The sequence below is a fragment of the Bos grunniens genome, chromosome 19, assembly GCF_055505025.1.
Source record: "Bos grunniens cultivar Pamir isolate PY7600 chromosome 19, Bosgru_T2T1.0, whole genome shotgun sequence".
Taxonomy (NCBI): Eukaryota; Metazoa; Chordata; class Mammalia; order Artiodactyla; family Bovidae; genus Bos; species Bos grunniens.
In genome coordinates, this window is record NC_141183.1 from 6,525,641 (window position 1) to 6,547,600 (window position 21,960).

The window sequence follows — 21,960 nt, forward strand, 5'->3', positions numbered from 1 at the left end:
TATGTTCCACCTTGGCTCTGGTTCTCCCCGGGGTACACATCCCTTGGCCTGTGCCTTCCCCGGTCTTGGGCCCCTCCCTGCCTACATTCGACTCAGAAAGCGGTTCCCAACCTTTTCATGCTCCGCCTCTGGACAGAGTCTACTCCCCTTTGAGAACCAGAGAAAGCCTGAGAACCGACAGGAGGCCAGAGGAGAAGACGCTGGGTGGAGGGATGAGGAGTTGGGGTCCTGGGGCTGAGAGCAGCCTCCTCCCCCACCAGTGGCACAGAGGGGTGATTGTACAACAGGGGCCCCAGGGCACTGGCTGCTGGGCCTCTCCTGGATGCACGTGATGAGCAGGGCCTCTTCACGGTGCAGAGACGAGGGAGGGGACGGCCCGCAGAGAGGAGACAGACGCCTTCACCGATGCGGCTTGTTCATGTGCCGTGCTGGACCTTTAAGCCCTGTTTTCCCGGGCACTGGGCTGGGGGTGAGGGTAGGGTTGAGGGTTAGGGGTAGGGGGTGGGGGGCCTGCTGTCCTGCCCTCGGGTAGGTTATTCCAGCTTCTCAAGCTGGTCTGCACACCCCAGGGTCTCCCACTCCTCCCCTGCAGATCCTGACTCTCCTCAGTTCTGCTCACAGGCAATAGACCTGCGTCCCAGTGCACAGCAGGCCTGGATGCCTGCCTGTCCCAGGAAGAAGCCCTGTGTTCTGACTGGCTCCCTCCACACAGCTCTTGGCAGCACCCAAAGGCCCAGCATTAGGCCTCAACACCCTGTTGCAGATCCACCCCGGGCTGCTGCCCTGCTCACTTCCGGCCTGGTCCAGACCCTTGAATTCCTGCTCCTCTGCCTGACCCATCAATATCCGCGAATGGACACCCTCATCCACTCTCCCAGCTTATGTTGGCTCCCCATCTATGGTCTCTTGGCGCCTATGACACCCCCTAGGCTTTCATCAGGCCTGGGATTTGGGGTTCCCGGTGTGCGTCCTGCTGGGCTGTGACCCCATGAATGCAGGGTCCTCATCCTGCCTCATGGCCCGGAGTCTTTCCACAATATGTGCGTGTTGCAGTTCAGCTACTGGGCTGTCGAGTGGATCAGCGATGAACGCCTCTCTCAGGTCTCCCCTGGTTTCAGAAGACTAAGTTCTCCAGTCCTGGTCTGTCTTTTCCTGCTCAGGCTGGAAACAGGACTGGAGCATGATTCTTGGAGAACACCCCACCACCGGACCCTGCAGGCGTCTGCTCCCTAGTCTTCCCTGGATCCCCATCGAAAGTGCTCCCATGGCAGGACATCTTCATCTGGCCTTCCCTTTGCCCAAAGGCTCTTCCTCCAGATGCCCACAGGGCTCACTCCATTTCTTTCTTCTGATCTCCGTTAAATACAACCCCATTCACGGAGCCTGAGAGAAGTCACCCCTCACAACTGCACCAATAACACCTTACCTGATTTGATGTTATTCCAAGATACTCTTCACCTTGGACTTTGACATTTCTGCATGTCTGCATACCTGTATTCTTGTGTTTGTTAATTATCTGGGTCAACCACTGGTATGTGAGGGCCATAAAGCCGAGCTCTTGGGCTTCCGAGGTGGCTCAGTGGTAAAGAATCTGCCTGCTGATGCAGGAGACACAGGTCCATCCCTGTGGATCCAGGAAGATCCTACATGCCAGGGAGCAACTAAGCCTTTTCCCACAACTGATCGGCCTGTGCTCTAGAGCGAGGAAAGCCCAACTACTGAGGCTCTTGAGCCCTGGAACCCACACTCCACAAAACGGGGCACCACCACCCAGGGAATCCTGCACACCACAACTACAGAGGAGCCCGCACAGCAGCAAAGACCCAGAGCAGGAAAGCAATTTTAATGTTCAAGCAAAATTTTTTTAACATTTTGTTCTGTTTGTTCATGGTTGGAACCATTGCCTGAATTAGTGCTTGCTACTTTGTTCATCTCTATACGTTTCCTGAATGAAAAGCTGGTGAAATTCCCCCGGGCTCAGCTGCTTCAAATGGACGAGTCATGACGATAACCTACCTTTCCGGGATGTTTGTGCCCACATTTCATCATGATACACCTTGAACTGAAATCGGTGGGCAGCCGACTCAAGCCTTTCTTTGTTGCTCTCAGTAGCAGAGACTAGGCTATTGAACAGAGGAAACAGTCATGGCCCCTCAATCTATTTCCAAACTTGAACCAGGTCTAAAACCACAGGCCTTGGATGATGGGCTGGGAAAGGATTTCAGTTACTCTTGAACAGGAGGAAGGAAGGACTCTGTTACGTTGCATAAACTGAGTAATCTTACTGTTCTACCAGCCATCACAAAGGACCTGAACACACTAACCAGTCTGACTGGGCATGAGGAGGGAATAACCAATTTTTCAGGCAACTCTGGATTCTGTTCTGAACTGACACCAATTGGAGAAGCCCAACATGACTCTTTGGTCCATTAGACAGAGCGGAGGCTTATGAAGGTGTGTGAACAATGGAATCTTGACTCAGAACTCAGTCTCAGTGGGCCCAAAGGACTCATGAATTTTCTGCATTGGTATTTCCTGAGCTTCAGAATGCATAATTAATTAAACTGATTCAGCAACTGGAAGATTCCCCGTGGTGGATCCGAGCCCTGTGGAAGGTGAGGGATTGTGGTAGCACAGATGGTGGGGGAGACCATGGAACTGCTCGGATCCACCAAAACAGATCCAAAGGAAGGCTTGCACACTCCTGGGGATGAAGACTTCAGGGAGAGCGCCTGAGAGATCCATACATGAGCGATGCTCTGTGAGTTAACCCGAAGGTTTGTCCTCAACGTTGATCTGTAGTTACAGTTCAGAAGAACCTATTGAGTAGGTTACATTTAGGATTTATGAGAACCATGTTCTAGGAAAAAAGTTACAAAGAAGTTCTGAGAGAGAGGTGGAGTGTGATACAGGACAGCTGGACAGAAGGTCATTTCCATCCTGCGGCAGACTGCGTCATCGAAGAGGACACGATGAACATGGGGGCTACTGGTTCTCGTAAATGGACTGCCTCTGCCGGTCCGCAGAGCTCCTCAGAGGCCTGTGGACCCAGAGGAGAGCACCGAGCATGCCCAGGAACAGGGGCACCTTCAGGAAGACCAGGAGCAGGAAGTGGGCGCTGCCCAGCAGGGGCCTGTTGGGGACACGGGGACAGACAGGGAGCAGCATCCTTAGTGGGGACCCTGGTCCCTCAGTCCCTCCCCACCCCCGTCCCTGTGCCCTGAGTCCAGGACCATCCACGTAAGAATCACCCCCAGACAGGGCAGCCCACTCTAAGGCCCTCTGCTCACTTTTCTCTGCTTAATAATAGCCCTTGAGAATTAGGACTGTGAGCATGAGGCTGGACGTGGCCATGAGAATCACATGAGGGAGACCAGGGATCTTTGAGGGATCTGGGCAGGAGAAGGATTTTTTCCAAGGCCCTCCACTTGTGAGGTTATCCTTTCCAGGGTATAGTAATCAGTAGTAGGCTTTTTTGTGTGATGTCTTCTCTCCTGTAAACAGATTTCCCAAAAAGAAAGGGACTGTTTTATTCACAGGGAGAAACTGGTACCAGTGTGATACCTCCAAAGACCCAAGGTCTGAGAGACGTGGGTTCGATCCCTAGGTCAGGAAGATCCTCTGAAGTAAGAAACTGCACCCACTCCAGTATTCTTGCCTGGAAGAGTCCATGGGCAGAGAAGCCTGCTAGTCTACGGTCCACGGTGTCGCAAAGAACTGGACATGACTAAGCAACTCAGGACAGATCTCCAAAGGTCAACACTTAAAAACTCTGGTATACTCTAATAATCATGGCTGATAGATGTTGGTGTTCGGCAGAAACCAATATAATTCTGTAAAACAATTACCCTCCGATTAAGAAATGGATTAATTTTTAAAAGTTGTGATGTACCCTAAACTTTATAATCTAATACAAAATAAAAATTAAATTTAGAAAAGTTTTATGGTGAAAAGTCAAAGTAAAAAAAAAAGTGCATGGTAGTTGATGGATGAATAAATGACCACCTTAGTTCTCCCCGCCCTCCGACCCTGGGGCCTTCAACAGGAGATCACCAATGACCAGGGCTGGGGGGAGGCAGGGGACAGAGTGCAGCAGCCACCAATGCCCAGGGCACCTGCTTCCTCCCTGCCCTGGGCCGGGGTCCTGAAGGCTCCTTCTGTGCGACATTTGCACTCACTTTTCTCTCTTCCTGGAACCCTGAATGCCAGGGTCCTCAAATCCTGCAGGTGTCTCCTCAAATGATTCAGCCAGGCGTCCCTGCTTATCATGTATGAAATAGCAAATCTAATCACCTTCCCACACACACTCTCACCGAACCCCAGCGGCTGGTATCTCTCCATAGTACTCATCACAAACCACCATATTTACATAGGAACTCTGTGTGGACTGGTCCAGGGCGTGACTTGCCCCTTACAGCACAACTCTCATCGGAGCCGGATCCTGCCTGGGTGGTCTTACTGCATCCACAGCAGAGCCCCAGACACGTAGTAGGACCTTCACAGTCCGATGTGGGAATAAACGAGGGGCCCGGAGACGGAAGACCCAGATCCCCGACCTGGCCCCTCACCCAGAGGAGAAACCACCCAGGTGCCAATGTCCTGGGACGTGGGCCCTTACCGAGGAGCTTGGCCGGGATAGAGGGTCTCCTGAGCAGATGCGGTGCTCCAGGTGGGCACTGGCAGGGTCGTGGGAGAGCCTGGGGAGCCCGTGGACCTCTCGGGGCCGGTGGCTGTAGCAGGGGTGCAGGCAAAGCAGAAGACAGGCCCCGTTTCCTTCCCCGCGTCCCACACTCTGTCCCCGTGTGGCTGTGACTCACACAGTCAAGGTCACTCCGGCCATCTGGTCAGGGGTCCACCGCTCCCCATGGCCTCACCCAGGCCTGGCCAGTCCCTGGGCCCCCCTCCCCCCACCCCTCCAGATGCACCCTGGGCAGGTGAGCACGGTCAATGCCAAGTGGAAAGCAAGAGGGACAGAGAGGGTCAGCCTGGCAGGGCAGGGCGAGTCCCAAGAGGGACAGAGTAGGGGCTCCTTTTTGCGTTTTCCTTGGGGTTACGAGAGAAGCCCCAGAACCCCAGGAGGTCCTTCCAGAACACTGGAGGGTCACTGGTGGCCTCTGGGCCAGCACAAGGGCAGGGTATGTATTGGAAGCGGGGATGGTGGTGAAGCCTGGTGCAGGTGTGGGCTCTGGAGCAGGTCCCACCCCTGGGCTCAGGGTAGGGCCTGTCTCAGGTCCTCAGGGCCCCGGGGTCAAGGCCGGCCTGTATGCAGTGGGGCCTTGTGAGAGTGCGCCCCCCATAGGCAGGACCCTGCACAGGCCAGAAAGAGACACGGGCCCCTTGAGAGTGGACGTGCGCTTGTGAGGAGAGCAGGCATCCTGGACCCCAGAGCAGGATGCCCGCCTGCCCGTGAAGCAGGAAGATGCCCACCTTGACGGTGTCCACGTGTAGCTCTAGGGTGGCCCCACTCACAGACAGAGATGTGCATGTGTGCAAACAAGCATGGGCCCAAGACACCACCCATAGCCAGGCTCACCGCCCAACCCCCTCCCGGTCATCCTGGCCCAGCCTTTCTGTCCCACTTCCTTCCTGAGGGTCCGGGTGACCAGCCTGGTGCTGGAGTGAGGGTGGAGGATGCCACCTGGGATCACAGACACCTCCACCTCGAAGATGGGGTCAAATATAGATAACACATCGATCCCACACCGGTACGTTCCCGCATCCTCCTCTCTGAGGCTCTCCAAGGTCACTGTGAAGGTGAGGCTTGCAGGATGGTCTCTGATGGACATGCGGCCCCTCCTCACTTCTCTCTCTGACTCTGTGGTCTCCACCATCCTCCACAATAACACACATGGGGGTTTGCACCAGTATTTGGTATTGTTTATGAATTCCTCCTGGTACTGACACTCCACGCTCAGGGATCTCCCCACGATGCCCGTCACTCTGCGGGGGCCGCTCAGGGACAAACAGCCTGGAAAACACAACCGGGTCTGGCTCTCCATCAGGTGGGCCTGGGTCAAAGGAATCCCAGATGCGGGTCCCTGAAGGGCCCGTGGGGTCTGGAGGAGGCCAAGGCAGAAAGGGAGCCTTCCTCACATCCAGGGGAGGAAGACAGGGAGGAGCTTCCCTCCTCACAGAGGAGAGGGTGTCCTTGGAGACAGAAGAGCCCAGGATGGGAAAACCTCCATGTGTGTGTGAGTGTGTGTGTGTGTGTGTGTGTGTTTGTGGTGCCACAAGAGGTCATCCCTGACTGTGACCATTAAGGTGTGACCATCACAGGCGCCCCCTCCCACCAGCACAGTGGGCCAGGCTCACGTGCTTCATGCCCTGAACCCTCCTGCTTGCTGGTGAGATAGGCGGCAGCCCCTCCTGGAACCTTCTCCCCACCCACTGCTGCTGGCCCCACCCCCACCCCCCCAACCCTGTTGACCCAGCTCCGGCCCTGCCCCCTCCTCTCCCACAGGAAGGGCTGAGCCACCTACCTGGGAGCTGGAGCAGCAGCAGAGCTGAAGGCAGCCACCCAGCCCTGCCCCTCGGGGTCATTTCCCCAGTAGGGATGTCACCTGAAGCAGCGCCAGGCCAAGGAGAGGGACAAGGTTGAGCCTCTTCAAAGGAGTCCCTCCCAGTCCTCACTTCTGCTCCTCTGGGCCTCTCTGCTTCCTGGTCCCGGCCCAGGTCAGCTCAGGTGGTCCAGGGGGCAGGGGGCAGGAAGCTTAGGGGGAGGGGAACACGGTTGGTCCAGCCCGCTGCCCTCAGCTCCACTCAGTTCAGCGACTAGACACGTGCCGGGCCACTCGATCGGGGAGGCTGCTCACTCCTCGCCCAACCCACAGCAGATCCTCTCTCAGTCTCACACGCCCAACCACAAGCTGGGTTCCTCTTCCGTGGCACATCCCCGCCCTCTGCGATGCGTCATTTCGTTGTGGTCAGGATGGGAAGTCTGAGGGTGGATGTCATGCTCATCCATCCTCCCCAGTCCTGGTGGTGACCAAGGGGTCACTGTCTCCCCACCTGCAGCTCTGGGCGACCACAAGACTCTGCCCCCACAGAACCCCAAATCCTCTTCCTTCCCCGGCAATTCTGCCCTGTGACCCCAGGCAACTTCCTACGTCCCACCTTGGCTCTGGTTCCCCCCAGGGTACACATCCCTCAGGCTGTGGCTTCCCCCCTCTTGGGCCCCTCGCTGCCCACATCACACACATAACAGCGGTTCCCAAGCCTCCAAGAACCCTTCTTCATGCTCCGCCTCTGGGCAGAGCCTACTCCCCTTTGAGAAGCAGAGAGAGGCTGAAATGGAGGCCAGGGGAGAGGACGCTGGGTGGAGGGATGAGAAGCTGGGGAACTGGGGGCTGAGGGGAGCCTCCTCCCCCATCAGTGGCACAGAGCGGGTGGGCGAGGGCATGGGCTGCTGGGGCCTCTCTGGATCCACGTGATGAGCAGGGGCCTCTTGATGGTGCAGAGATGAGGGAGGGGACGACCCGCAGAGAGGAGACAGACTGCCCATCCTCACTCACAGTGGCATGCTCACGTGACGTGCAGAGCCAGCAAGTCAAATCTTCCTGGGCAGTGGGACGGGGTAACGGGGGAACTGCAGTCCTGCCCTCGGGTAGGTTTTTTCAGCTTCTCAAGATTGTCTCAGAAACCAGGGTCCCCCATTCCTCCCATGCGGGTCTTGACTCTCCCCAGTTCGCGGGCACGGGCACTAGACCTGGGTCCCAGTGCGCAGCTGGAGGCATGCAGTAGAGCCGGCTCACTCTGCTTGATCGATCACCGATCACCCCCCTGACCCCTGCCCATCTCCAGATGAAGCCCCGTGTTCTGACCAGGTCTCTCCCACAGCTCATGGCAGCACGCCAGGCCCAGAACTCAGCCACCTCATCCTGACTCCAGCTCCACCCCCAGGCTGCCACTCTCCCCACGCTGACCCACAGCTAACACCCTTGACTCTACAGCTTCCTTGACCCTCCCAGCTTAGGTTGGTGCTCTTGTTATGTGTCCTGTTGGACCATTTGAACCCCCTCTTGGATTTATCTCCTGGGATTTGTGGCTCCCTGTGTGTCTCCATCTGGGCTGTGGCCCCACGAGTTGATGGTCCCCATCTTGCCTGAAGCCCAGTGTCTTTCCAGCATAGCCTGTGGCAATTCAGCTAAGGGATCACTGACTGAATTCCTCTCTCAGGACTCCCCTGCTCTCAGGAAACTAGGTTCTCCAATCCTGGTTTTCCTTTTTCTACTCAGGCTGGTGAACACGACTGGACCATGATCTTGGAGAACATGGCTCCAGTGGACCCTGCAAGGATCTGCCCCCTGCTCATCCCTGGATCCGCTTAGAAAACGCTCCCAAGGCAGGACGTTTGCACCTGAAGTTCCCTTTGCTGAGGGCTCTTCTTCCAGGCGCCCACAGGGCTCACTGCATTACTTTCTTCTGGACTTGTTAAATATCACCCTCTTCACGAGGCTGATAGGACTCATCCCTTGCTGTCTCACCAACAGCACCTCCTCTTGTCTTACTTTACTACAAGATACTCTTCAGTGTGGACCTGGACATCTGCATGTCTGCATACCTGGCTATTGTGCCTGTTTTCTCTCTGTCCACCAACTGGAATGTGAGCACCAAAAGCTGGGCTCTGTCTTCTGTTTAATCATGGTTGGAAGCAACGCCTAGGTTAGTGGTTACTACTTTGGTCCTCTCCCCATATATTTGCTGCATGAAAAGTGGCTGCAAGTCCCCAGGCCCTGGCTGCTTCAGATGGATGAGTCAAGATGATAACCTGCCTCTCAGAGATCTTTGCTGCCGGCAAGTTCATCACGATGCAGTTTGAACCAAAACTGTGGGCAGCCTACCCAGGTGTTTGTCTCTACAAGTCATGGAGATTAAGCTATTGACTAGAAGACTCACCCCTGCCCCCTCATTGATTTAAAAACTTGAACCAGGTCTACCACCATGGGCCTTGAATGATGGGGTGAGGGTGGGGCTTGAGTTACCTTTGAACAGGAGGAAGGAAGGATTCTGTGATGGTTGCATAAATTCTGTACTGTTATTCTTCTACCAGCCATCCACAAAGGACCTAAACACACTAACCAGTTTGACTGGGCATGGGGAGGGGAATAAGCTGATTTTCCATGCAATGGTGGATTCTGTTCTGAATTCACACCAATTGGAGAAACCCAACATGGCCCTTTGGTCCATTAGACAGGACAGTGGGGTGTGGAGGTTCGTGCAGAATGGAGTTTGGATTCAGGTCCCATGCATGCTGGCCCCCTGGACCATCAAATCTCTGCATTGCTATTTATTTCCTGAGCTTCAGAATGCATACTTAAATAGACACACTCAGCAACTGGAAGATTCCCCACGATGGATCCGAGACCTGTGGAGGGTGGGTGATTATGGTAGCATGGATCATGTGGGAAACCATGGAACTGCCTGGATCCATCAAAACAGACCCAAAAGCAAGATTCCCACACTCCTGGGGTTTGAAGACTGCAGAGAGAGCGCCTGAGAGTTCAGTGCATGAACGATGCTCCGCGGATGAGCTGGAAGCTCTGTACTCGATATTGACCTGTGGGTACAGTTCAGAAGCACCTATTGAGGAGGTATGCTTTTGGTTTTAGAGAATCATGGGCAAGGAAAGAAAGCTACAAGGAAATCCACAAACACAGTGTTCTGAAAGAGAGGTAGAGGGTGATACAGGACAGACGGACAGAAGGTCACTTCCATCCAGTGGTCCGACTGCATCATCGAAGAGGACACGATGAACAATGGGGCTACCAGTTCTCGTATATGGACTGACTCTGCCTGTCCGCAGAGCTCCTCAGAGGCCTGTTGACCCAGAGGGCAGCACCCAGCATGCCCAGGAGCAGGGGTACCTTCAGGAAGACCAGGAGCAGGAAGTGGACGCTGCCCAGCAGGGGCCTGTGGAGGACACGGGGACGGAGAGTGAGCAGCATCCTCGGGGAGGCCCTGGTGTCTCCACCTTGCTTGCCCCGCGTCCACATTGCCCCCACAGATTCTGTGGCTACAAGAAACTATACAAGGATCAACCCAACACAGAGCAGCCTCACCTGAAGGACTTCTGGACCCTGATCTCAAGAATTGCCCCTGAGACTTAGGACTGTGGACATAAGAGTGGATGCCGCCATGAGAATCATGTGAGGGAGACTGGAGATCCAAGGGGGACCTGGGCATTAGGAGGATTTCTATTTGTGCCCTCCTCATGGGGGCTTCCCCAGCAGCTCAGAGGGTAGAGAATCTGCCTACGATGCAGGAGAGACCCAGGTTCGATCCCTGGCTCAGGAAGATCCCCTCAAGAAGAGAATGGATACCCACTCCAGTATTCCTGCCTGGAGAATCCCATGGACAGAGGAACCTGGTGGGCTACAGTCCGTGGGGGTCGCAAAGAGTCAGACAGGACTGAAACAACTAACACGCTCCTCAGGTGGGGTTTTGCAGTCTAGGGTACAGAACCCAACACTGGGAAGACTTGGTTGATGTCTGCTAGCCAATAGAGCACAGCTGCCTTGAGTGCAGGGACTGTTCTGTCTTATTCAGTGAGCAGCCGGGACCTGCCCAAGGTCTCCAAAGCTCCAGTCCTTTAAAGTCCTTGGCTGATGAAAGAGTGAGCCCCTCAGCTCTGCACCCTCAGAGGCCAGGGCTCTTCAGCAAGATGATACAGATGACCAGGGCTCCAGGGGACAGAGGGGTCACCAATGCCCAGAGCTTCTGTTCCTGCCCTGCCCTGGGCTGGGGGCCTTTTGTTCAGCCTGCCCCTCCTTGTGCCTGGTGCCTCATTTCTGAGGATCCCGGCATGCCTGGCTCCCAGATCCTGCAGGCCTCCATTCAAGCGTCTGTAATCAATTAGGGGCCCTCTCATCATTGTGTTTTAACCAGCAAACTCCACCAGCCTCCCACACATGCTGGCCCCTCCACAGGTGGCATTTTCCTCCAAGCACTCATCAGTAGATGGTGTATTTACACAACCGACGTGCCGATCTGCTCACCGTGTGAATCGCCACTTAGAACACGGCTCTGTCAGGGCAGGACTGTGTCTGTGTGCTTTGCTGCTGGATCCCAAGTCAACGAGAGCTCCAGGCACTTAGTAGGACCTTTACTGCTTGTTACAGAATTTGTTGAATAAGTTAGGGTCCTTGGTGAAGGGAGACTTGCCTATTACTCCCCGGTCTCACCTAGAAATCACCCAGGTGAGATGTCCTGGGATGGGGGTCCCTTACCGATGCGCTTGGCTGGGATCAGGGGCCTCCTGCCCGGACACGGCGCTCCAGGTGGGCACTGCCAAGGTAGTGGGAGACTCCGGGGTGCTTGTGGACCTCTTGGGGCCGGTGGTTGTCATAGAGACTGAGGGAGAAACACAAGTCAGGCCCCGTTTCGCCCCCTGGGGGCCCGCCTCTGTCCCAGTGTGGTTCTGACTCCCAGTCAAGGTCACTCACAACATCTGGATGGACGTGCTGTGTCCACCACCCTCACGGGCACACCCAGGCCTGACTAACACCCTGGGCCCCCCTCCCTACCCTTCTCCAGATGCCCCTTGGCCAGGTGGGCACTGTCAGAGGCATATGGCCCTGCTCCCCGGGGGATCTGAGAGTGTGGAGAGGGCACTTGGCTCCAGGTCACCCCCAGGCACAGCCACACCTCTGTCCTCCTGGCCCACCCTGCCAGGGGACAAACGGGGTGACACGTATTCTTTTGGGATTAACACAGAGGGACGGGGCAGACAGTGCCGGGCAAGGGGAGTGGCTGGAGCGAAGCTCAGATCAAAGTCCTGCAGCTGAGCCTGAGCTGAATCAGGAGACCCCGTGTCACCTGTCAGCCAGGCCCAGGGCCCCAGGCAGTCCTCTCCATGGGAGGGCGTGACCAGAAAGATCTAGAGAGATATCAACCTGGTGGACCCCGTGAAATGTGGCCTCTCCTGAGGTAAGTGGACAGAGCCCTTCCCCGACACACCCCGCGGAGCCAGTAACTCTCGGTTCCTTTCTTGTAAACAGAAACATACAAAGGAAACCTCCCTCGTGAGAGAGAAGCAGCGACCAACAGGAAGAAACTCAGGTTAGCCGGGCACAACCTCAGAACAAGAAGTCAAGGGGAGAAAGCGAATATATGGACACAGTATCGTGACTGGGTTCTTAGGAAACCAGAGCAGCCTTCTGTTAAAGACTTACTGGGGCTTCCCTGGCGGTCCAGTGGCAGAGAATCTGCCTTCCAATGCAGGGGACGTGGGTCCGAGCCTTGTCGGGGAAGATCCCACACACCACTAGGCATGAACAACAACTGAGCCCAGGCTCTAGAGCCCGTCCTCCGCAGCAGGAGAAGCCACCGCAGTGAGAAGCCCGAGCGCCACGGCAAAGAGCAGGCCCTGCTTGCTGCAACCAGAGAAGGCCCGCGTGCAGCAACCAAGACCCAGCACGGCCAAAGAGAAAGAAAGAAAAGTGTAAAGATTCATTTGCAGCATGTGGCGGTCCGCTGAGGGCCACAACACCTCCTAAGAGCCCTGTTCCTCATCCTTCGCTGCCCAACGGGCTCCTCTGGGTTTCCTCCTCGGGTGCCAGGTGCCGGAGGAAGAGGGATAGGCAAGGTCAGGCTGGAGGCGGGAGGGGTCTCCAAAGCATCCAGAGCCCCACATGGGCTCCGGGACTCCGCCTCCGCCCTCTCGCGGCTGCTGCAGACCCCCAGGACCACCACCACGAGGCTGGGGCCCCAGGAGCCCTCCACGACACTGCAGTGCCCCCTGCTGGCCCTGCTGGTCCCCGCCCCATAGGGCTGGCCAGAGAAGTCCAGGAAGAGACACAGGGTCACCTTCAGAGTGGACCTGACCCTTGTGAAGACGGCAAGGCAGCAGGCCCCCAGATTCAGGGCGTCTCCCCCTCCCTTTCCACCCAGGAGAGCTTCAGGTGTGAGGGTGTGTCAGGGGTGGACACAGAGAGGGTCTCAAAGAACCAGAGGTGGACGTGTGCTGTGTGCCTGCCGACCACTCAGAGCCTGGGTCCTGATCACTGACCCTCGACACCCTCTGCTCCAGGTCCTTCCTGAGGGTCAGGGTCCTAGGTACGTCAGCAGCCCTAGAGCTGGCGTCTCAGGCTCACCTGGGATCACAGACACCTCCACCTGGAAGGTGGGGTCACGTGAAAGTGGCACATAGATCCCACATCCGTACGTTCCCGCATCCTCCTCTCTGAGGCTCTCCAAGGTCACTGTGAAGGTGAGGCTTGCAGGACAGTCTCTGATGGACACGCGGCCCCTCCTCACTTCTCTCTCTGACTCTCTGGTCTCCACAATCTTCCACGGTGACACACACGGGTGTTTGCACCAGTATTTGATGTTGTCCACGAATGCCTCCTGGTACTGACACTCCACGCTCATGGATCCCCCCACGATGCCTGTCATGCTTCGGGGGCCACTCAGGGACAAACAGCCTGTAAAACACAACCGAGTCCAGCTCCATCGAGTGAGTCTGGGTCTGGGGAGCCCTGGATGCAGGTCCATCGAGGGCCCGTGGGGTCTGGAGGAGGCCAAGGCAGGAGGCAGGCCCTTCCTCAGACCCAGGGGTGGAAGAAGGGGGAAGGAGGTCCCTCCTCACGGAGGAGAGGGTTCCGTGGAGACAGAAAACTCAGGGTGTGTGTGTGTGTGTGTGTGTGAGAGTGTGTGTGTGTGTGTGTGTGTGGTGCCCCAAGAGGTCATCTCTGACTGTGACAGTTGAGGTTTGACCCTCACAGGCGCCCCCTCCCACCAGCACAATGGACCAGGCTCACCTGCTTCGCGCCCTGAACCCTCCTGCTCGCTGCTGAGACAGGTGGCAGCCCCTTCTGGAACCTTCTTCCCGTCCCCCGCTGCTGGCCCCCCCACTCACCCAGCTCCAGCCCTGCCCCTCCCCTCCCCCAGGAAGGGCTGAGCCAGTCACCTGGGAGCTGGAGCAGCAGCAGAGCTGAAGGCAGCCACCCGGCCCTGCCCCTTGGGGTCATTTCCCCAGGGATGCCACCTGCAGCAGCGCCAGGCCCCGGGCAGGGACAGGGTGGAGCCTCTCAGAGGACTCACTTCCAGTCCTCACTTCTGCTTCTCTGGGCCTCTCTGCTTCCTGGTCCCGTCCCCGGTCAGCTCAGGTGGTCCAGGGGGCAGAGGGCAGGAAGCTTAGAAGGAGGGGCACGACTGGTCCAGGTGCTTGGACCCACTGCCCTCAGCTCCTCTAAATCCAGCGACTGGACGCGTCCAGGGTCCCCCGGTCTAGGGTGCTGCCCCCTCCCCACCTGCACAGCAGGTCCTCTCTCGGTCTCACACACGCTCCGGCAGCAGCACCAGCTATGCTCCTCTTCTGCGGGGCCTTAGCTTCTGTGGCACATCATTTCCCTGGGGTCAGGATGGACACTCGGATGAGGATGCCATGCTCAGCCATCCTCTCTGGCCTTGGTGGGGATGACCCAGGGTCTGTGTCCCCATGACCTGGGACCTCAGGCACCCTGCGGGACCCCCGAGTCCACTTCTGCCCCGCAAGTCTGTCCTGTGACCCCAGACAACTTCCTATGTTCCACCTTGGCTCTGGTTCTCCCCGGGGTACACATCCCTTGGCCTGTGCCTTCCCCGGTCTTGGGCCCCTCCCTGCCTACATTCGACTCAGAATAGCGGTTCCCAACCTTTTCATGCTCCGCCTCTGGACAGAGTCTACTCCCCTTTGAGAACCAGAGAAAGCCTGAGAACCGACAGGAGGCCAGAGGAGAAGACGCTGGGTGGAGGGATGAGGAGTTGGGGTCCTGCGGCTGAGAGGAGCCTCCTCCCCCACCAGTGGCACAGAGGGGTGATTGTACAACAGGGGCCCCAGGGCACTGGCTGCTGGGCCTCTCCTGGATGCACGTGATGAGCAGGACCTCTTCACGGTGCAGAGATGAGGGAGGGGACGGCCCGCAGAGAGGAGACAGACGCCTTCACCAATGTGGCTTGTTCATGTGCCGTGCTGGACCTTTAAGCCCTGTTTTCCCGGGCACTGGGCTGGGGGTGAGGGTAGGGTTGGGGGTTAGGGGTAGGGGGTGGGGGGCCTGCCCTCCTGCCCTCGGGTAGGTTATTCCAGCTTCTCAAGCTGGTCTGCACACCCCAGGGTCTCCCACTGCTCCCCTGCAGATCCTGACTCTCCTCAGTTCTGCTCACAGGCAATAGACCTGCGTCCCAGTGCACAGCAGGCCTGGATGCCTGCCTGTCCCAGGAAGAAGCCCTGTGTTCTGACTGGCTCCCTCCACACAGCTCTTGGCAGCACCCAACGGCCCAGTATTCGGCCTCAACACCCTGTTGCAGATCCACCCCGGGCTGCTGCCCTGCTCACTTCCGGCCTGGTCCAGACCCTTGAATTCCTGCTCCTCTGCCTGACCCATCAATATCCGCGACTGGACACTCTCATCCACTCTCCCAGCTTATGTTGGCTCCCCATCTATGGTCTCTTGGCGCCTATGACACCCCCTAGGCTTTCATCAGGCCTGGGATTTGGGGTTCCCGGTGTGCGTCCTGCTGGGCTGTGACCCCATGAATGCAGGGTCCTCATCCTGCCTCATGGCCCGGAGTCTTTCCACAATATGTGCGTGTTGCAGTTCAGCTACTGGGCTGTCGAGTGGATCAATGGTGAACGCCTCTCTCAGGTCTCCCCTGCTTTCAGAAGACTAAGTTCTCCAATCCTGGTCTGTCTTTTCCTGCTCAGGCTGGGAAACAGGACTGGAGCATGATTCTCGGAGAACACGGCACCACCGAACCCTGCAGGCATCTGCTCCCTAGTCTTCCCTGGATCCCCATCGAAAGTGCTCCCATGGCAGGACATTTTCACCTGGTCTTCCCCCTGCCCAAAGGCTCTTCCTCCAGATGCCCACAGGGCTCACTCCATTTCTTTCTTCTGATCTCCGTTAAATACAACCCTATTCACGGAGCCTGAGAGAAGTCACCCCTCACAACTGCACCAATAACACCTTACCTGATTTGATGTTATTCCAAGATACTCTTCACCTTGGACTTTGACATTTCTGCATGTCTGCATACCTGTATTCTTGTGTTTGTTAATTATCTGGGTCAACCACTGGTATGTGAGGGCCATAAAGCCGAGCTCTTGGGCTTCCGAGGTGGCTCAGTGGTAAAGAATCTGCCTGCTGATGCAGGAGACACGGGTCCATCCCTGTGGATCCAGGAAGATCCTACATGCCAGGGAGCAACTAAGCCTTTTCCCACAACTGATCGGCCTGTGCTCTAGAGCGAGGAAAGCCCAACTACTGAGGCTCTTGAGCCCTGGAACCCACACTCCACAAAACGGGGCACCACCACCCAGGGAATCCTGCACACCACAACTACAGAGGAGCCCGCACAGCAGCAAAGACCCAGAGCAGGAAAGCAATTTTAATGTTCAAGCAAAATTTTTTTAACATTTTGTTCTGTTTGTTCATGGTTGGAACCATTGCCTGAACTAGTGCTTGCTACTTTGTTCATCTCTATACGTTTCCTGAATGAAAAGCTGGTGAAATTCCCCCGGGCTCAGCTGCTTCAAATGGACGAGTCATGACGATAACCTACCTTTCCGGGATGTTTGTGCCCACATTTCATCATGATACACCTTGAACTGAAATCGGTGGGCAGCCGACTCAAGCCTTTCTTTGTTGCTCTCAGTAGCAGAGACTAGGCTATTGAACAGAGGAAACAGTCATGGCCCCTCAATCTATTTCCAAACTTGAACCAGGTCTAAAACCACAGGCCTTGGATGATGGGCTGGGAAAGGATTTCAGTTACTCTTGAACAGGAGGAAGGAAGGACTCTGTTACGTTGCATAAACTGAGTAATCTTACTGTTCTACCAGCCATCACAAAGGACCTGACCACACTAACCAGTCTGACTGGGCATGAGGAGGGAATAACCAATTTTTCAGGCAACTCTGGATTCTGTTCTGAACTGACACCAATTGGAGAAGCCCAACATGACTCTTTGGTCCATTAGACAGAGCGGAGGCTTATGAAGGTGTGTGAACAATGGAATCTTGACTCAGAACTCAGTCTCAGTGGGCCCAAAGGACTCATGAATTTTCTGCATTGGTATTTCCTGAGCTTCAGAATGCATAATTAATTAAACTGATTCAGCAACTGGAAGATTCCCCGTGGTGGATCCGAGCCCTGTGGAAGGTGAGGGATTGTGGTAGCACAGATGGTGGGGGAGACCATGGAACTGCTCGGATCCACCAAAACAGATCCAAAGGAAGGCTTGCACACTCCTGGGGATGAAGACTTCAGGGAGAGCGCCTGAGAGATCCATACATGAGCGATGCTCTGTGAGTTAACCCGAAGGTATGTCCTCAACGTTGATCTGTAGTTACAGTTCAGAAGAACCTATTGAGTAGGTTACATTTAGGATTTATGAGAACCATGTTCTAGGAAAAAAGTTACAAAGAAGTTCTGAGAGAGAGGTGGAGTGTGATACAGGACAGCTGGACAGAAGGTCATTTCCATCCTGCGGCAGACTGCATCATCGAAGAGGACGCGATGAACATGGGGGCTACTGGTTCTCGTAAATGGACTGCCTCTGCCGGTCCGCAGAGCTCCTCAGAGGCCTGTGGACCCAGAGGAGAGCACCGAGCATGCCCAGGAACAGGGGCACCTTCAGGAAGACCAGGAGCAGGCAGTGGGCGCTGCCCAGCAGGGGCCTGTTGGGGACACGGGACAGACAGGGAGCAGCACCCTTAGTGGGGACCCTGGTCCCTCAGTCCCTCCCCACCCCCGTCCCTGTGCCCTGAGTCCAGGACCATCCACGTAAGCATCACCCCCAGACAGGGCAGCCCACTCTAAGGCCCTCTGCTCACTTTTCTCTGCTTAATAATAGCCCTTGAGAATTAGGACTGTGAGCATGAGGCTGGACGTGGCCATGAGAATCACATGAGGGAGACCAGGGATCTTTGAGGGATCTGGGCAGGAGAAGAATTTTTTCCAAGGCCCTCCACTTGTGAGGTTATCCTTTCCAGGGTATAGTAATCAGTAGTAGGCTTTTTTGTGTGATGTCTGCTCTCCTGTAAACAGATTTCCCAAAAAGAAAGGGACTGTTTTATTCACAGGGAGAAACTGGTACCAGTGTGATACCTCCAAAGACCCAAGGTCTGAGAGACGTGGGTTCGATCCCTAGGTCAGGAAGATCCTCTGAAGTAAGAAACTGCACCCACTCCAGTATTCTTGCCTGGAAGAGTCCATGGGCAGAGAAGCCTGCTAGTCTACGGTCCACGGTGTCGCAAAGAACTGGACATGACTAAGCAACTCAGGACAGATCTCCAAAGGTCAACACTTAAAAACTCTGGTATACTCTAATAATCATGGCTGATAGATGTTGGTGTTCGGCAGAAACCAATATAATTCTGTAAAACAATTACCCTCCGATTAAGAAATGAATTAATTTTTAAAAGTTGTGATGTACCCTAAACCTTATAATCTAATACAAAATAAAAATTAAATTTAGAAAAGTTTTATGGTGAAAAGTCAAAGTAAAAAAAAAAGTGCATGGTAGTTGATGGATGAATAAATGACCACCTTAGTTCTCCCCGCCCTCCGACCCTGGGGCCTTCAACAGGAGATCACCAATGACCAGGGCTGGGGGGAGGCAGGGGACAGAGTGCAGCAGCCACCAATGCCCAGGGCACCTGCTTCCTCCCTGCCCTGGGCCGGGGTCCTGAAGGCTCCTTCTGTGCGACATTTGCACTCACTTTTCTCTCTTCCTGGAACCCTGAATGCCAGGGTCCTCAAATCCTGCAGGTGTCTCCTCAAATGATTCAGCCAGGCGTCCCTGCTTATCATGTATGAAATAGCAAATCTAATCACCTTCCCACACACACTCTCACTGAACCCCAGCGGCTGGTATCTCTCCATAGTACTCATCACAAACCACCGTATTTACATAGGAACTCTGTGTGGACTGGTCCAGGGCGTGACTTGCCCCTTACAGCACAACTCTCATCGGAGCCGGATCCTGCCTGGGTGGTCTTACTGCATCCACAGCAGAGCCCCAGGCACGTAGTAGGACCTTCACAGTCCGATGTGGGAATAAACGAGGGGCCCGGAGACGGAAGACCCAGATCCCCAACCTGGCCCCTCACCCAGAGGAGAAACCACCCAGGTGCCAATGTCCTGGGACGTGGGCCCTTACCGAGGAGCTTGGCCAGGATAGAGGGTCTCCTGAGCAGATGCGGTGCTCCAGGTGGGCACTGGCAGGGTCGTGGGAGAGCCTGGGGAGCCCGTGGACCTCTCGGGGCCGGTGGCTGTAGCAGGGGTGCAGGCAAAGCAGAAGACAGGCCCCGCTTCCTTCTCCGCGTCCCACACTCTGTCCCCGTGTGGCTGTGACTCACACAGTCAAGGTCACTCCGGCCATCTGGTCAGGGGTCCACCGCTCCCCATGGCCTCACCCAGGCCTGGCCAGTCCCTGGGCCCCCCTCCCCCCACCCCTCCAGATGCACCCTGGGCAGGTGAGCACGGTCAATGCCAAGTGGAAAGCAAGAGGGACAGAGAGGGTCAGCCTGGCAGGGCAGGGCGAGTCCCAAGAGGGACAGAGTAGGGGCTCCTTTTTGCGTTTTCCTTGGGGTTACGAGAGAAGCCCCAGAACCCCAGGAGGTCCTTCCAGAACACTGGAGGGTCACTGGTGGCCTCTGGGCCAGCACAAGGGCAGGGTATGTATTGGAAGCGGGGATGGTGGTGAAGCCTGGTGCAGGTGTGGGCTCTGGAGCAGGTCCCACCCCTGGGCTCAGGGTAGGGCCTGTCTCAGGTCCTCAGGGCCCCGGGGTCAAGGCCGGCCTGTATACAGTGGGGCCTTGTGAGAGTGCGCCCCCCATAGGCAGGACCCTGCACAGGCCAGAAAGAGACACGGGCCCCTTGAGAGTGGACGTGCGCTTGTGAGGAGAGCAGGCATCCTGGACCCCAGAGCAGGATGCCCGCCTGCCCGTGAAGCAGGAAGATGCCCACCTTGACGGTGTCCACGTGTAGCTCTAGGGTGGCCCCACTCACAGACAGAGATGTGCATGTGTGCAAACAAGCATGGGCCCAAGACACCACCCATAGCCAGGCTCACCGCCCAACCCCCTCCCGGTCATCCTGGCCCAGCCTTTCTGTCCCACTTCCTTCCTGAGGGTCCGGGTGACCAGCCTGGTGCTGGAGTGAGGGTGGAGGATGCTCACCTGGGATCACAGACACCTCCACCTCGAAGATGGGGTCAAATGTAGATAACACATCGATCCCACACCGGTACGTTCCCGCATCCTCCTCTCTGAGGCTCTCCAAGGTCACTGTGAAGGTGAGGCTTGCAGGATGGTCTCTGATGGACATGCGGCCCCTCCTCACTTCTCTCTCTGACTCTGTGGTCTCTACCATCCTCCACAATAACACACATGGGGGTTTGCACCAGTATTTGGTATTGTTTATGAATTCCTCCTGGTACTGACACTCCACGCTCAGGGATCTCCCCACGATGCCCGTCACTCTGCGGGGGCCGCTCAGGGACAAACAGCCTGGAAAACACAACCGGGTCTGGCTCTCCATCAGGTGGGCCTGGGTCAAAGGAATCCCAGATGCGGGTCCCTGAAGGGCCCGTGGGGTCTGGAGGAGGCCAAGGCAGAAAGGGAGCCTTCCTCACATCCAGGGGAGGAAGACAGGGAGGAGCTTCCCTCCTCACAGAGGAGAGGGTGTCCTTGGAGACAGAAGAGCCCAGGATGGGAAAACCTCCATGTGTGTGTGAGTGTGTGTGTGTGTGTGTGTGTGTTTGTGGTGCCACAAGAGGTCATCCCTGACTGTGACCATTAAGGTGTGACCATCACAGGCGCCCCCTCCCACCAGCACAGTGGGCCAGGCTCACGTGCTTCATGCCCTGAACCCTCCTGCTTGCTGGTGAGATAGGCGGCAGCCCCTCCTGGAACCTTCTCCCCACCCACTGCTGCTGGCCCCACCCCCACCCCCCCAACCCTGTTGACCCAGCTCCGGCCCTGCCCCCTCCTCTCCCACAGGAAGGGCTGAGCCACCTACCTGGGAGCTGGAGCAGCAGCAGAGCTGAAGGCAGCCACCCAGCCCTGCCCCTCGGGGTCATTTCCCCAGTAGGGATGTCACCTGAAGCAGCGCCAGGCCAAGGAGAGGGACAAGGTTGAGCCTCTTCAAAGGAGTCCCTCCCAGTCCTCACTTCTGCTCCTCTGGGCCTCTCTGCTTCCTGGTCCCGGCCCAGGTCAGCTCAGGTGGTCCAGGGGGCAGGGGGCAGGAAGCTTAGGGGGAGGGGAACACGGTTGGTCCAGCCCGCTGCCCTCAGCTCCACTCAGTTCAGCGACTAGACACGTGCCGGGCCACTCGATCGGGGAGGCTGCTCACTCCTCGCCCAACCCACAGCAGATCCTCTCTCAGTCTCACACGCCCAACCACAAGCTGGGTTCCTCTTCCGTGGCACATCCCCGCCCTCTGCGATGCGTCATTTCGTTGTGGTCAGGATGGGAAGTCTGAGGGTGGATGTCATGCTCATCCATCCTCCCCAGTCCTGGTGGTGACCAAGGGGTCACTGTCTCCCCACCTGCAGCTCTGGGCGACCACAAGACTCTGCCCCCACAGAACCCCAAATCCTCTTCCTTCCCCGGCAATTCTGCCCTGTGACCCCAGGCAACTTCCTACGTCCCACCTTGGCTCTGGTTCCCCCCAGGGTACACATCCCTCAGGCTGTGGCTTCCCCCCTCTTGGGCCCCTCGCTGCCCACATCACACACATAACAGCGGTTCCCAAGCCTCCAAGAACCCTTCTTCATGCTCCGCCTCTGGGCAGAGTCTACTCCCCTTTGAGAAGCAGAGAGAGGCTGAAATGGAGGCCAGGGGAGAGGACGCTGGGTGGAGGGATGAGAAGCTGGGGAACTGGGGGCTGAGGGGAGCCTCCTCCCCCATCAGTGGCACAGAGCGGGTGGGCGAGGGCATGGGCTGCTGGGGCCTCTCTGGATCCACGTGATGAGCAG

At 56.6% G+C, this 21,960-nt stretch overlaps 3 protein-coding genes across 6 annotated transcripts; all 3 read right to left on the minus strand.

Annotated features, from left to right (window-relative positions):
- Positions 1-1,828: 1,828 nt before the first annotated feature.
- On the minus strand, positions 1,829-7,793 carry LOC147351021 (CMRF35-like molecule 6). Of its 2 annotated transcripts, XM_086355241.1 has the most exons (4): positions 6,480-7,793; positions 5,639-5,968; positions 4,619-4,730; positions 1,829-3,133 (listed from the first exon to the last, which is right to left on the minus strand). In XM_086355241.1, exons 1-4 carry the CDS (start codon positions 6,538-6,540, stop codon positions 2,986-2,988), a joined length of 651 nt encoding a protein of 216 aa, XP_086211367.1. In that variant the 5' UTR covers positions 6,541-7,793; the 3' UTR covers positions 1,829-2,985. The 2 variants fall into 2 exon arrangements, with proteins under 2 accessions (XP_086211367.1, XP_086211368.1); XM_086355242.1 differs by lacking the exon at positions 5,639-5,968.
- Positions 7,794-7,876: 83 nt separating this feature from the next.
- On the minus strand, positions 7,877-13,840 carry LOC147351022 (CMRF35-like molecule 6). The gene is made up of 4 exons (XM_086355243.1): positions 13,758-13,840; positions 13,092-13,421; positions 11,226-11,349; positions 7,877-9,909 (listed from the first exon to the last, which is right to left on the minus strand). The coding sequence occupies exons 2-4, from the start codon at positions 13,390-13,392 to the stop codon at positions 9,762-9,764; spliced, it is 573 nt and encodes a 190-aa protein (XP_086211369.1). The 5' UTR covers positions 13,393-13,421; positions 13,758-13,840; the 3' UTR covers positions 7,877-9,761.
- Positions 13,841-17,350: 3,510 nt separating this feature from the next.
- Positions 17,351-21,372, minus strand: LOC147351023 (CMRF35-like molecule 6). 3 transcript variants are annotated; one of them, XM_086355245.1, is made up of 4 exons: positions 21,003-21,372; positions 20,162-20,491; positions 19,141-19,252; positions 17,351-17,656 (listed from the first exon to the last, which is right to left on the minus strand). In XM_086355245.1, exons 1-4 carry the CDS (start codon positions 21,061-21,063, stop codon positions 17,509-17,511), a joined length of 651 nt encoding a protein of 216 aa, XP_086211371.1. In that variant the 5' UTR covers positions 21,064-21,372; the 3' UTR covers positions 17,351-17,508. The 3 variants fall into 3 exon arrangements, with proteins under 3 accessions (XP_086211371.1, XP_086211370.1, XP_086211372.1); XM_086355244.1 differs by having other exon boundaries at positions 19,141-19,328; XM_086355246.1 differs by lacking the exon at positions 20,162-20,491 and having other exon boundaries at positions 21,003-21,213.
- Positions 21,373-21,960: the final 588 nt, after the last annotated feature.